The 14,048-nt window shown below is 49.5% G+C and overlaps 1 protein-coding gene across 1 annotated transcript in view; it reads right to left on the bottom strand.

The window, feature by feature from the left end:
• Positions 1–13,513, bottom strand: part of LOC119442927 (uncharacterized) — a 31,341-nt gene extending 17,828 nt beyond the window's left edge. Inside the window, exon 1 of the mRNA XM_037707999.2 lies at positions 13,003–13,513. Within this exon, the coding sequence (XP_037563927.1) occupies positions 13,003–13,181 (179 nt within the window). The 5' untranslated portion in view covers positions 13,182–13,513. The remainder of the gene's footprint in view (positions 1–13,002) is intronic.
• Positions 13,514–14,048: the final 535 nt, after the last annotated feature.

Below are 14,048 nucleotides of genomic sequence, written 5' to 3'. Positions count from 1 at the left end.
TAGCTAACATTGAGTACAGATCATCGACGCATAGGCCAATTGTTGTGAAAATCCATCTTGGATTCATCGAACGGACGCACCTGTTCCATTTCGTCATTCAAAGAGCGACGCGGACCTAAGCCTCGCAGAACACGGTGAACAAACGCTCCCGGAGGAACTAGTTTGCGCCCTGTCTCCTCCAATCTGCAAATGAGCTTTACAGCGCTCTCCGCCCAATGAGGAGACAATCAGAGAGCACAGTGTATATAGAGACGGCGCTACAAAGGCCCTCGCCCGCGCCTGATTCATCAGGGGGAGCCTGTTTTGTCGCTACTCGAGGGAGGCCAGATCACCGGGACTCGCGAACTTGTCTCCGTCGCCGCCGCAACACGACCTCCCCCCCTACACGCATTACCGTGCAGTGCGCGCTAAGCCTGCGCTAGCGCTCATCTCGCGATCGTTTGCGCCGACGCCTTCCGTCTCGCTTCCCGTGGCCCACGCACCTGCCCCGTCTGCTCCGCGGCGCGAAGCTGCAGGAACGCACCTTAAGTGAGGCACCCCAAGGATGGGACCCCGCGCAAATCGTGGCTCGTCCCTCCGCGCGGCCTTTTCACGCGCTGCACGGCGCGGCCGAGACGAAACCTCAGTTCCGCCTGGATCGGCTCCAAGGCTGCGTCCCGCAGTGGCGCCGGGCCAGCGCGTCTAGCAGTGCGGCGCTCTCGCGCCGGGGCGAGCGAGTCTCGCTGGGCCACGAGGAACACACCGCTGGCGCAACAGCAGCAGCAGCAGCAAGACCGGGAGCCGCAAGACGGCCTGTCGTCGTGTGGACGGCACGGAAGTCAATTTAGCAAGTCAGTTCTGCGGAAGTCCGCGAGGTGGAGGAAGTGCCACGATAACACAAAGGGCAGTGCCTCGCCGTTTTCGAGTACCGAGCGGGCCTGCCCGAGGACAGAAAACAAACGAGAGCAAATATTCGTGGTAGGATGAGGCCTGTGTCTGCGGCAGCAAGAATCCGGAGACGACTGAGCAGGCCGGGATGGAATGCCATGACATTCACCCAGCCTTAACTGTAGGGAACATTCCACGAGCGCTGGGATTCACAGCTGATGGAATCGTTAACTGGTCAGCGGTCGAGATAAGCAGAGACGTTTAGAGTAATGGTGGAAGAAAAGCAAGCAAGAGGTTGTTATAGCCGGGGTCGTTATAGTCACGGGTAACCGTACAATATAGATAGAGGTTTTAATGACGAGAAAGAATACAAAGTAGAAAAAGGCAAATGCGCGACTGCAATCTAGCAAGCAAGGTCACTATTTGTGGTGTCCCCGTTTCAAAGGAAATGCCATTAGAAATCGTCATCATAATCATCGAAAAACTATCGCCTATCCGAGAGGGCCCGAAATTATAGCACGAAGCAGCGAGGGAAACTCTCTTGTGGCCTCCATTTCTAGCTCGCTCGGGTGGAAAACAATTTTCATTTCGAGGGAGTCAATTTAGCGCAGAGTTTTTGTTACACTTGGACATCTGGAGCCGGATTCTCAAAGCTTTTCAATCGCGATACATTACAAATGCCTCTACAACGAATGCCACTACGATAAAATTGTCTGTATAACGAATATTTTTCTTTTGATGGACGTGTTTCCCAGCGCTATTGCGAGTGGTACACTGCTGTTACGACTGTACGTCCACAGAACATCGACATGAAAAAAAAATTTTTTTTTTTGTTCATGAAAAAACTTGTTAATGAAAAAAAAATTTTGCATGGCGATATTCTGTGCACGTAATTTATAGAAGAGGATGAAAGAAGGACCGAACACACGCTTTATTTGTTTTTTCCTACTACGACGTACTGCAAGTCTGAAGCAGTGGCTTCCTGGAAACGGAATAAAATTATGGGGTTTAATGGCACAAAGCAACAGCATGCCCTAGTGAAAACTCCGATGGAAAAAATAGTCCTGTAGTGTTACTGACAAGCTAATAGTTTGTTAATCTAATAAGTTCAGATAGGGAGAACCAGTAGTGAATTTACTTTCTGACAACCAATAGCCCAATAAACAAAAATAGCAATGTGATTTCCCATTGGATAAGATTAGTCCAACATTAAAAAATTGTTGATGCTTACAATAATCAATGAGTCGTATAGAACACAGGTGTTTGATACTCAATTCAAGCAGGTTGCTCATATACAAACACAGAATGACAATTGATTCTTATGGCGTAGCCACCATTCCACTATATAGGACTACTGTCCATTCTGCAAGCAATATTTCGGCCACCATGTGACGACAGTGATTCAAGACAACTAAGTAAAGTTTCATGACGTATTTTTAACTTGACAAAAATATAAATGCCGCTCTCCATGTGACCATGCCAAACTACAAGATCTCTTCACTGGGGATTCGCATTAAAGTTCTGCCAGTATTACCATAAACTATTTTGTTGTTTCACGGCATTACTGACCCAGGGTCATGATTCATGGAATAAAAATGGAAGAAGAGAAGAAAGAAGACAGCCTGAGGCAAAAGAAGAAGAAGAAAGGCTCAGGGCACGTAGCATCAAGATGCGAATGGAGAAAGGACACACAGGAGCTGAGCACGTCAATCAGTGAAAAACGCGTAGAAGTTATAAAAGTAATAGCGCCAGGACACGCAGGGATTGGCTAAGAATCGAGTGAGTTAAGTAAATAATTAGTCGAGACTGGAAAGAAAGAATCGCTATTGAGAAATTTTGAATAGATAAAAGTAATGAAGAAGATAGAAATTTAAGAATTTTGCAAGGAAATCGTCCTGATTCAATTTTGTACCTCACAACAGCTGCACCAACATACCTAGGATAATGCTCTAGATATAAGGCTCCCAAAGATAGAATATCGGGAATGCATAGATTCAATCCATCGCCATGAAATTGTCCTTCTAATTATGTTTTCTTTTTAAAAAATCATGAAAAACAGTTACACGACAGGAAGAAGTGTTCTGTTGTCTCATCCTCACCACAGTATGAGCACAAGGAGGAGGGCGCCAGACCAGATCGATGCAGGTAGTAGTTTAATGTAGGTATTCGACATCGGAATTTGGTAAACAGGACTTCAACTTTTGTAGTACGGCCGAAGTTTCTGCTCCAAGGAAATAGGAGGTGTCGATGATCAGTTAAATTTGTTAATGATAGGTTCCAAGAGTCTTGCATTACTGCACGTCTTCTTAACCTAGTAACAGTCATGAAAGCTGATAAAGGAATACTCGGGAGAATTGGAACCTTAAGGGCCCTACTCGCCAAGCTGTCTGCAAATTCATTCGTAACTAATTCTCTGTCTGTCTGTCTGTCTGTCTGTCTGTCTGTCTGTCTGTCTGTCTGTCTGTCTGTCTGTCTGTCTGTCTGTCTGTCTGTCTGTCTGTCTGTCTGTCTGTCTGTCTGTCTGTCTGTCTGTCTGTCTGTCTGTCTGTCTGTCTGTCTGTCTGTCTGTCTGTCTGTCTGTCTGTCTGTCTGTCTGTCTGTCTGTCTGTCTGTCTGTCTGTCTGTCTGTCTGTCTGTCTGTCTGTCTGTCTGTCTGTCTGTCTGTCTGTCTGTCTGTCTGTCTGTCTGTCTGTCTGTCTGTCTGTCTGTCTGTCTGTCTGTCTGTCTGTCTGTCTGTCTGTCTGTCTGTCTGTCTGTCTGTCTGTCTGTCTGTCTGTCTGTCTGTCTGTCTGTCTGTCTGTCTGTCTGTCTGTCTGTCTGTCTGTCTGTCTGTCTGTCTGTCTGTCTGTCTGTCTGTCTGTCTGTCTGTCTGTCTGTCTGTCTGTCTGTCTGTCTGTCTGTCTGTCTGTCTGTCTGTCTGTCTGTCTGTCTGTCTGTCTGTCTGTCTGTCTGTCTGTCTGTCTGTCTGTCTGCTGTCTGTCTGTCTGTCTGTCCTGTCTTGTCTGTCTGTCTGTCTGTCTGTCTGTCCTGTCTGTCTGTCTGTCTGTCTGTCTGTCTGTCTGCTGTCGGTCTGTCTGTCTGTCTGTCTGTCTGTCTGTCTGTCTGTCTGTCTGTCTGTCTGTCCTGTCTGTCGTCTGTCTGTCTGTCTGTCTGTCTGTCTGTCTGTCTGTCTGTCTGTCTGTCCTGTCTGTCTGTCTGTCTGTCTGTCTGTCTGTCTGTCTGTCTGTCTGTCTGTCTGTCTGTCTGTCGTCTGTCTGTCTGTCTTCTGTCTGTCTGTCTGTCTGTCTGTCTGTCTGTCTGTCTGTCTGTCTGTCTGTCTGTCTGTCTGTCTGTCTGTCTGTCTGTCTGTCTGTCTGTCTGTCTGTCTGTCTGTCTGTCTGTCTGTCTGTCTGTCTGTCCTGTCTGTCTGTCTGTCTGTCTGTCTGTCTGTCTGTCTGTCTGTCTGTCTGTCTGTCTGTCCTGTCTGTCTGTCTGTCTGTCTGTCTGTCTGTCTGTCTGTCTGTCTGTCTGTCTGTCTGTCTGTCGTCTGTCTGTCTGTCTGTCTGTCTGTCTGTTCTGTCTGTCTGTCTGTCTGTCTGTCTGTCTGTTCTGTCTGTCTGTCTGTCTGTCTGTCTGTCTGTCTGTCTGTCTGTCTGTCTGTCTGTCTGTCTCTCTCTCTCTCTCTCTCTCTCTCTCTCTCTCTCTCTCTCTCTGTGTGTGTGTGTGTGTGTGTGTGTGTGTGTGTGTGTGTGTGTGTGTGTGTGTGTGTGTGTGTGTGTGGGTGTGTGTGTGCGGTGTGTGGTGTGTGTGTGTGTGTGTGTGTGTGTGTGTGTGTGTGGTGTGGTCAGCCCCTTCTTGGCAAGCGTTGTCCAAAAAAGGAAGTGACAGAAGCCACTCAACGAAGGGGGGAAAACGCGGGCCGTGTCTGTGTCGGGCGAAGCGAGCGCGCCCCTGCGCCGGCGGTTACTAAGCAACGCGAGGTGATGTCATCGCTACTGCTTCGGCGCATGCACGGCTAGGCAACGCGGGCGGCGTCGGCAGCAGCTCTGCGCGTTTGCTACAATTTGTTTCTCTATCTCGCTCTCATTTTCTCTTTCTCTCTCTCTCGAGCATTGTGAGCGCCGTGCGCATGCTCTCCTTCCCTCTCCTTAACGTCCCATGTCAAGGCAACATGTGCACGGCACGGAGAGGAGGCGAGGCACACGCCACTCCGCGAGGTGGTTGCTTGGCAACGCAGTGACGTCATAGCTCGGCGAGGTTTTGCCACAGCAGGCGCCACTTTTTACGGTTAGCTAGAACAGCTTCGCTGTTAATATTCACCCGCCCGTATCACAAACTACAAAGGAAGCCCATGCGGATTTTACAGAAAGGCGCGTTGGTCCCGGGTTCAATCCCCGGACCAGGACGAATTGTTCGTCAACAGCGAAGCTCTATTTCAGAGAAATCCATGTGTTTCCTTTGTAACTTCATGCTATACAGTCGGGCGGATGACAATTTTCCCTCTTTCGTGAACCCTTTTCCGCCTTGCAAGCTTACGCAGAATTGATTTGCCAAGCCAATTTGCCGTCCCTTGGGCATTAAGACTTCCCGCAAGCTTCTGAAGCTACTTGTGCGCCTTGCAGAGACGCAAGATAACTACACTACGGAGCAGTGTCCTCGAGCAAACACTCTTTCTTTTTTCAGCTTTCTGAGGCCTTTAGCACTATTCGCACCAGACGTCGGGGCTTTTTTTTATTGTTTTTTTTTAACAGGGTGCTTCTTGTACGTCAGAAGTTTTGTACAGTCAAATAAAAATACAGTGAATCATATCGAAGCGAGTGAGCTCCCTCACGGAATCAAGGTCCTAGATGATGTGATACATGACGTGTACCCATGGCTATACATCTAAGTGTTCGTAACGATTCAGTGAACAATCATTATCGGGACCGTTTGTTGGCTCGTATCACAGTAAATGATGAACTAGCCGGTTCTACCGCACGGTATCTAGCACGACTGCTAAAACTGTAGCTCTATCTGTCTGTCGTCGTGCTCGCGCCTTTAACTAATAGAGAGAGAGAAAAATGAAGCTATATATTCAAGCTATGTCGCTGCTCACGGGTAAGCCATCTGCACTACAGCGCCTGCAGCATAACTTTCACTCTGAAATCACGAGCAGGTCTCTTCCCTTTACGGCAGGCCAATACGCTAAAGAATTTAATGTAACATTTCTGCAAATACCTTAATTTCCGCATCGGTGTGGAAAGCTATCAAAGTTATGCTGCTGACCATGTTCCGGAGAACTTACATTCCTTCATGAGATAATCATCACACGTCACAGTGTAAACTACGCGAAAAAGCTCTTACGAATGCACTTCTCGAACGTCTAGGTCTAAACGAATCAACCTTGCCTGGCAGAACTTTCTAGCGCAAAAGTTATACTTTTCTGCCTGCGCACTCTGTCGGCGCGTACACAAGCGTGGCTCTGCAAAATATAGGCTGTGCTACATCGCTTGAGCTCAATATGCATTACAGTGTGAAAAGCATGTCAAAACGACAGACATGTTGAACACCTTGAAGTGACGAGGTTGCTACAGTGCGTTTGATCTGGCCTTCCATCCGGGCGCCAAAGCGATGGGATGGTTAGTGCTGCGAATTATGTTTTCAACTCTGGACCACTTGGGCTTTGGACTTTCGACCAGTGGTAGCACACTGGTTTGCTACGCACTACGGTGGCGTTCGGAAGGGACAAGTCTCGGCGATCGTCTGCCCAGCCCGTATACTCCCCACCACAGCTACCCTACATACGTAGCACCACCAATTAAGGCCTCAGTAGTTGGCAAAGGTACCGCTCACACTCACCGCCTCTACATTGCTTGCTCTGTCACTGTCTGGCAAAGGACACGTGTAACATAATGGGAATAGCGAAATCCTGCTTTTATCCTAGCGCCGTGAGACGCGCAGACATAACCGATACTCCAGTACGTCCCGTACGCGCCCCCCAGAGTTCTGGAGGAAAGCTGCATAGAGAAGACGGAGAAAGTACAGGAAAACAAAAGGAACCAACCTAGAATTAAGCCAAGGCGCTGAGGAAAGTTGCAGAACGAATAAAAGGTCCGCGCTGATCAAAGGTCCCCAGCACTGTTCTTTCTTGCCTTCACCCGGCCATGTCTGGTTTGTCGTGACCAAATGTCTGAAGCGTCATGTATTCCTCTTCCGTTCATTAAGAATAATTTAACAAAAACAAAACATATGATGGGAAAACCCAATAAATCGTTGCCTGCTTTGTTATTGCTTTGTGCGTGCCCTGCGCTAGGCCCCTGCGCTCTACAATACCGCTGAAGTCGGTACACCGAAGATGCGGCATGGCCATTCGTTGTCTTACAGAGCCGTCGGCCTGTACCTCTTTTCGCGAAAGATTAGGCATCCAAATCGGCCGAATGACCCCTCTAGAGAAGTATAATTTACGTTGTACTTCAGTATGAGCTACCAGAGACAATGTCGAAATCTGCTATAGGGGACAAAATTTTACGATACGCGGATAGGGAGGGGGGGGTGCTCCCAGACGTGATCCTAGCTGGTCGAAGGGTATTGAAGACAATCCTGGGGCTACAAATCCAGAGAACCCGTCCCTATAGCTGTTACAGATGCAAATTTAAAACCGGAGAGAGAAAAGTGCCCGTTAAGCGGCGGTCGCCCCAGTAGCTTTGGTTGACAATGTGCTGGTGCTGAACCGAATTGTGCCATAAAGACTAAAGATACCAACACAAAGAAACCACACCACCAACGGTGTCTCATACGCAGCATAGACGGAGTTCGGTGTAACAAGCCTTCGTAAACTTCTGCACTATATATATATATATATAGTATACAATTGCACCAAAAGTATAGCACTTGGCTCAAGTTTTTCGTAGCCTACGTTTTTCATGCCAGTGCAGCCGGGGTTTCTGGCTTTATTACCAAACGCGAATTTCAGAGCTTCTCTGTCGTCTACGGGTTCATCCCAGGAGTCCTCGAGAAGATTCAAGGGACTCCGCGGCGATTGCTGCATGAACGCACCACTGACACACATCTATTTAGCTTCTCATGTTGAGTTTTGGTGATGCAGATTAAACACAAAACAAAGAGCAGGCTTCGGGCCCAAACGTAGTTGGGAGCTCAAGTGTATTCAAACCTGAATCCTAACTTCCTGCATGCAAAACACTTTCCTTCCATTCATCGTGACCATGGGTGCTATATACAGGGCGTCCCAGTTATCACGCAGCACAATTTAAAAAAAGAGGAACGGCGTTAAGCGAAGCCACCCTAGTGCACTGGATGCGGCTACGCCAGTGCAGTGGAGTAGCCGCCAGCAATTTTTTCGTTACTGAGATTTATTTAATTAATTGTAATTAATTATCTAACTCGAGAAGTACTGTCCTAATTATCAAAGTGTCAATGAGAAAGTTGTAGAGCAACGTGAAAAACTCCCGATACAGCTTTCTGTTGCTCAATACGTGCCACATAAATGTGTTTTTCCGAGTGTGAAAGAAGCCCGCTAATACACTCAGAATTACCGCACGACTGGCCGCTCGAGGCACTCTGCGTGTATTCGCGGGCTTCTTTCACACTCGGAAAAACACATTTATGTGGCACGTATTGAGCAACAGAAAGCTGTATCGGGAGTTTTTCACGTTGCTCTACAACTTTCTCATTGACACTTTGATAATTAGGACAGTACTTCTCGAGTTAGATAATTACTACAATGAATTAATTAAATCTCATTAACGAAAAAATACTGGCGGCTACTCCACCGTACTGGAAACAATACGCACTAGGTTTGCTTCGCGTAACGCCGTTTCTCTTTTTTTTAATCGTGCTGCATGATAGCTGGGACACCCTGAATATGTATACTGAAATGTAATCTTGACAGCACGAAATACAGCAGAATATAAAAAGCTGTGGTTTCCGATTGACGACTTTCTCCGCTCACTTTTTCAAAAAAATATTAACGTAAAGATTGTGCGGAAGCAATTCCCTGAACGTCTTGTGAAAGGGTCTGTCTAAGCCGCGACAGCTATATAAATTTGAGAGTCACAGAGTATCTCCCACGCATTCTGCCATATGCAAATGACTTCACCATCACCGGGGGATACACTGGGAATGCGGGAGATGGAAATTCAACACGATGAGCATTGAGACGATGAGCATTCGAGACGATGAGCTTTGATACCGGTGATACCATCACCGATATCAATGTCTTTCGACGTCCCTTTTATCTCACAACTATGTGCACATACCAGTTATTTGTAACATTGTTGTCATTGACTCGTCTTGTATAAGCAATTTGAGAAACAATGGAACGGTATCTGGCAGCAAAACGACATATTCTCCCTCTCCTCTTCGTGTGGTTGCACTGTGTGGCGACGCGTTCCGGGGTTTGGCATTCCCCCTCAAGAGTTTGGAATGATTGCACTTCTTTGGTTAGGGCGAGGGGTGCGCTCTCATCCTATTCGCCTTATACCCGAAGTCAGTTAAAGCGCGGGAGATCAGAAAGGTTAGCATATACTACGAGGAAACGAGAGGGGAATATCTTGTTCCCTAATCCCCAAGTGTTTAATGCCACTTGTCACCCGCCGTGGTTGCTTAGTAGCTATGGTGTTGGGCTGCTAAGCACGAGGTCGCGGGATCAAGTCCCGGCCACGGCAGCCGCATTTCGATGAGGGCGAAATGCGAAAACACCCGTGTACTTAGATTTAGGAGCACAGTAAAGAACCTCAGGTGGTCCAAATTATTACGGAGTCCCCCACTACGGCGTGCCTCATAATCAGATCGTGGTTTTGGCACGTAAAATCCCATAATTTAAATTAATGCCACTTGTCAATAGCTCCCCACTTCGAAAGCCTGCGCTGCTGCCCTTCAGCAACGGCACGTGCCGCTTTCAAAGCCGCGCGCCATTACGAAGGTTTTGGCTGCTTGTCAGCGATCCCTCTGCCGCGGTCTTTGATCTTCGTGGCGTCATGCCGACGGCCCCAAGCGCGCGACAAGTGGCATGGCATTGCACCTGCCGATGCAGTTACGTCTATTCAACGTACTTACCTTATGTGAGCGCGCTCAGTGGCAACGTTTGGGCAAAAGTCATCTGCTACATTCGGTACCTTTTCGGCCAGTAAGGATGAACTCGGCTGGCACTGTGCTCAGGCCATGAAACAACCTAAAGCGTCACTAACACGCACTCACATACGCGTGTTCAGTGTACTGAACACGCGTTCGTGACATTTGTGTGTAAGCATCCTTATCAGGTGTCCTTTACGGCCCCCATTCACCACCAGCAGACCCTGTCGCCATCAGGTGCAGAGTCTATCGACATTTTTCTGCTATGGATAAAGTCGTGCACCTTCTGCAACGTTCCCGACACCCTGGCACACTTGCTTTTGGAATGCCCGTGGCATGAAGACAGCGAAATGCAGCCGGAAATGGACGCTAACCGAGCACCACAAGCAAACGAAGACCACCTATTGGAAACGTGGGAGGCCAAGCTCGCCCTCGGGGACCTGGAAGACCAACGACAACTCGTCGCCAGGGCCAAGAGGGCAGCCGAAGCCAGAGGGTTCCTGGACTAAGGAACCTTCCCACCTCAGGGTGATACCGGGCCTCGCTCGGGACACTGTTTCAAGAATAAACGTTTCTCTCTCTCTCTCTCTCTCTCTCCAATATACGGATGGTTATTGTAGATCTTACAGTCAATTTTTGCAGGGATAAGATTTAGTTCTTCGTATATGTTTCATGGCACCTGGGGTTGATATTTCCATCGTATGTTCATTATATATAAGCGTGCCTCCTGGCCAGAAGGGTTCTCCAGAAGCGATAACTTCCATTTGTCCCCACCCAGGATTCGATCCCGGGTTCGCGACGCGAGAGCCACCCGTCTGTCCCGACGCGATTGTGCCATCGTTCGCGCTGCCATCATCATCATTATCATGCCTCATCATCGTGCCGTAATTGTCGTCGCAGTCGTCAGGCACTTTGCGTCCCTCGCACCGGGACTCTAAGTAGAGATAGCACATTGGTTACAATAGTTTCAACCGCCTGGAGAGTGCCACGTTGTTTCGGCTGGGCCCCAACACTGCTCGCACACCCGCCTCACTCCATAAAACAGGGTATCTTCCGTCCCCTCTAATTGTACTCAATGCCACGTTAAAGCCGACCAATCACATATGCTGTGGAAGTGCCCCAAATACGCCGACAATATAAAAAAAAAAACTATCAGCACACGCCTTGCCGCTTCAATATGCACTCCCGGATAACATGCTTCCGGATTTTCTGAAATCGGGGTAACTTTTCGGAGTGCTATGATTTTCTTTGACTAACATGTGACTGCCGGATTATAATGCCTTGATGTTCCCCTCCATTTCCTCCCCTTTTCTTTTGTATAAGGTACACCAATGTTGACACTCCGCTGGTAAGCTAACCGCACCTCATTATTTCTGTAACAAATAAAATCAATCAATCAATACACTGCAATGTCGTTGTCGGATCACTGACCGCATTTATTTGAGTCGCGTTCTGCTATATGCTACAGTGCTCATCCTGTGTGCTTGTTTTCGATTCTTGTCCTCGTCGTCTTCGCGCTGCTTCAAGTTATATGCTTTATGTAGGTTTTTTTTTTTTTTCACTTTGATTGAGAGGTTAGTGAAAGAAAAAAAAGTGATGTTGCGAAGCAACATGCGTGTGTGCGTGTGCGGGTGTATATGGGGGGGGGGGGGTGGAACCTGTCCTTTAATCTGCATAACTGACCTCAACTCATTAGCCAAATGCACACAACAAATACTTCGAGTTGCTCGGGACGACTGCGAACAATGCTATCAATCGGATCCGTTCATACCACGTTTTAAATGTTTGGCTCTATATGTGAAATTAATTGTACATGGTAACGCGTCGCCCCGCAAGTTAGTACGGTTAGAACACTGCGTGCGCGACGCAACTGCTCCCGTAGCAACGTGTGTTCAATGTAGGCCCAACTGTGAGGCCAACGTTGCCTAATGTAAGGCCGGTGTTCGGTCTACGTCATTCACGCTTCTCTTGCTGCTAGCGCCTCATACTGTACTATTAGCGTCAACGCAAATGTCACCACGAGTCACTCCTGGGACTTCTTCCAGCAAACGTCAGGCGCCGACCACAGATGCTCGCCATATGGGTTGTGCACGGTGCTGCCTCGGAAAAAAGGCTGCTAGGAGATTCCTTTGCTTCCAACCACACCACTTCCTCTTTCCATCCAGAGGGCTTCAACAGGACTGAACTGGTGACGACGCACAGTCGTGTTTAATGTGAGCTGCAACGCGGCGCCTGTGGTCGAAGCGGCTCCGAGACTGGCCAGCGGCGCCGACAATTAAGTAACGTTACGTTATGATGTTACGCTACGATGTACCGATAGCTATGCCGTTACATCACGTTACTACTGGGCTATTGGACTTCCACCATTACCTTTAAGCCCTCTTCGTCAAACCACATGGCAACATCTTAAAGTAAGCCGTGAGATTTCTGTTGTGCTTGAATAAGCGGGCTTCGTTGTCTGACCTGGGAAATCCACAGTGTCATTCATTCAGTGCTCATTCATGAAGAGGGCGGAAAGGCGTATTGATGTCGCGATATGTTATGTATAGCAGAAAATGAACAGGATCATTTCTTTGTACTGTCCGTAGGCATAATCTCGTGGTGGAGCGGAAACCACCTAGTGTTTCAAAATGCTTTGGCGCTCGTGATGACAACGCCGTTGCTGCCGTCAGGCGCGCTTCGTGTAGGAAATGCATTACGCCTCAAGCAGCATGCAGAAAACAACCGCTTTGTCATGGCACGTACCACTGTGTTCGAAACAGTAATAGCAGGCGGGATATATTCTTCCTCACAAGTACACCAGACGCATGCATGAACGTACGGATTTCACAGCAGACATAGCAAGATCGAGGGTGGCAGTTGGAGGTGCTCTACCGTTCCAAAGCTCCTCTCGAACAAATCTGTCTTCCCACGGTGCACACCTCGCCGCGCCTTGTAACGTCGCCGACATAGGCGTGAATGAACGAGCCTTGGCGCACCACGCGCTGACCTACATCGAATGCGCGCGGGTGTCTGCGCTGGCTCGAGAGCCGACCTAACCGTGCGCGCTCCGTGCAAGAAAGAGCTGTCGAGGGGAGCGGATCCTACCTCTTCTGAGGCTCGTTGAGCGCCTGTCGGTACAACAGCGACAGGAATCCGTAGGCAAGCGTAAGCAGCAAGAGCTCGGTGTAGACGAGCTTCCAGACGCTGCCTTTCCATTTGAACAGGAGCCGGATGAAGCCCCCATGCGAAGTGGAGGCCACATCGTACTGGTAGCTCACGGTCATGGCTCAGCCACCGCCGCCGCCGTCGCCCGCGTCAACACACTGATCAGCGAAGGGTGGCCGCCGAAACATGGGCCCCGCACGCACTCACACACGCGCGCGGCCACGCTTCTTCACTGCCGTGCGGAGTCCTCTCTCTGCTGCGGCACTGCACACGCACACACGCCACTTCACTGCACTGTAGGCACCAAGATACTGCTGCTGCTGCTGCTGCTGCTGCTGCTGCTGCTGCGGCGGCGACGGCGGCGGCGACCGCAGCACGCACACGTCTTCGCCACGAAGCCGTTTCACTCAGGTCCTGCCCGCGGCTTCGAGAAGCAATGCGCCCTATGCGGCGGCTGCGCGCGAGTCATCCGGCCGCCGCGGGACATCACGTTGACCGCCTCATGTGCTCGTGCGCGGGGTCTCTAAAACGAGACTTGGCACACCGCGGGGACGCGAGCCTTAGCGCCCTCCCCGCTTTCCCCCGTGCATGCTCCAAATAAGACGCGGGGCCACTCGACTGCTGCTGGCGGTGCTCGGGAAAGCCCGCGGCACATCGCTGCACGGTTCCCGCGCCTGCGGCGGGAACGGCGCCAGAGACACACTGGTGCGACACCTGGAGCTTTCCGGATGTGTGTGTGTTCGCACACGGGGACAGGACTGAACCGCGTGCCGTCCTCTCGAGTAAGTCACTGCGAGAGCCTGAATGGGTCGGAATCAAGCCTGCAGAAAGCCGCGTCGACTCAGTCCAGGTACGCTGACCTGCGGTGCTAATTTAGGCGTCCGTTTAGGAAAGAGAAGTGCCCGCTACCCACCCGTTGTTTTCAGTTTTGCTGCTGAAATCATGCCACTGTCGCGTGTGCGTTCTCAATGGTCACCGAAGGCCAT

The sequence above is a fragment of the Dermacentor silvarum genome, chromosome 2 (assembly GCF_013339745.2).
Source record: "Dermacentor silvarum isolate Dsil-2018 chromosome 2, BIME_Dsil_1.4, whole genome shotgun sequence".
NCBI lineage: Eukaryota > Metazoa > Arthropoda > Arachnida > Ixodida > Ixodidae > Dermacentor > Dermacentor silvarum.
The sequence above is the reverse complement of the archived record's forward strand: the minus strand, read 5'-3'. Positions and strand labels throughout refer to the sequence as shown.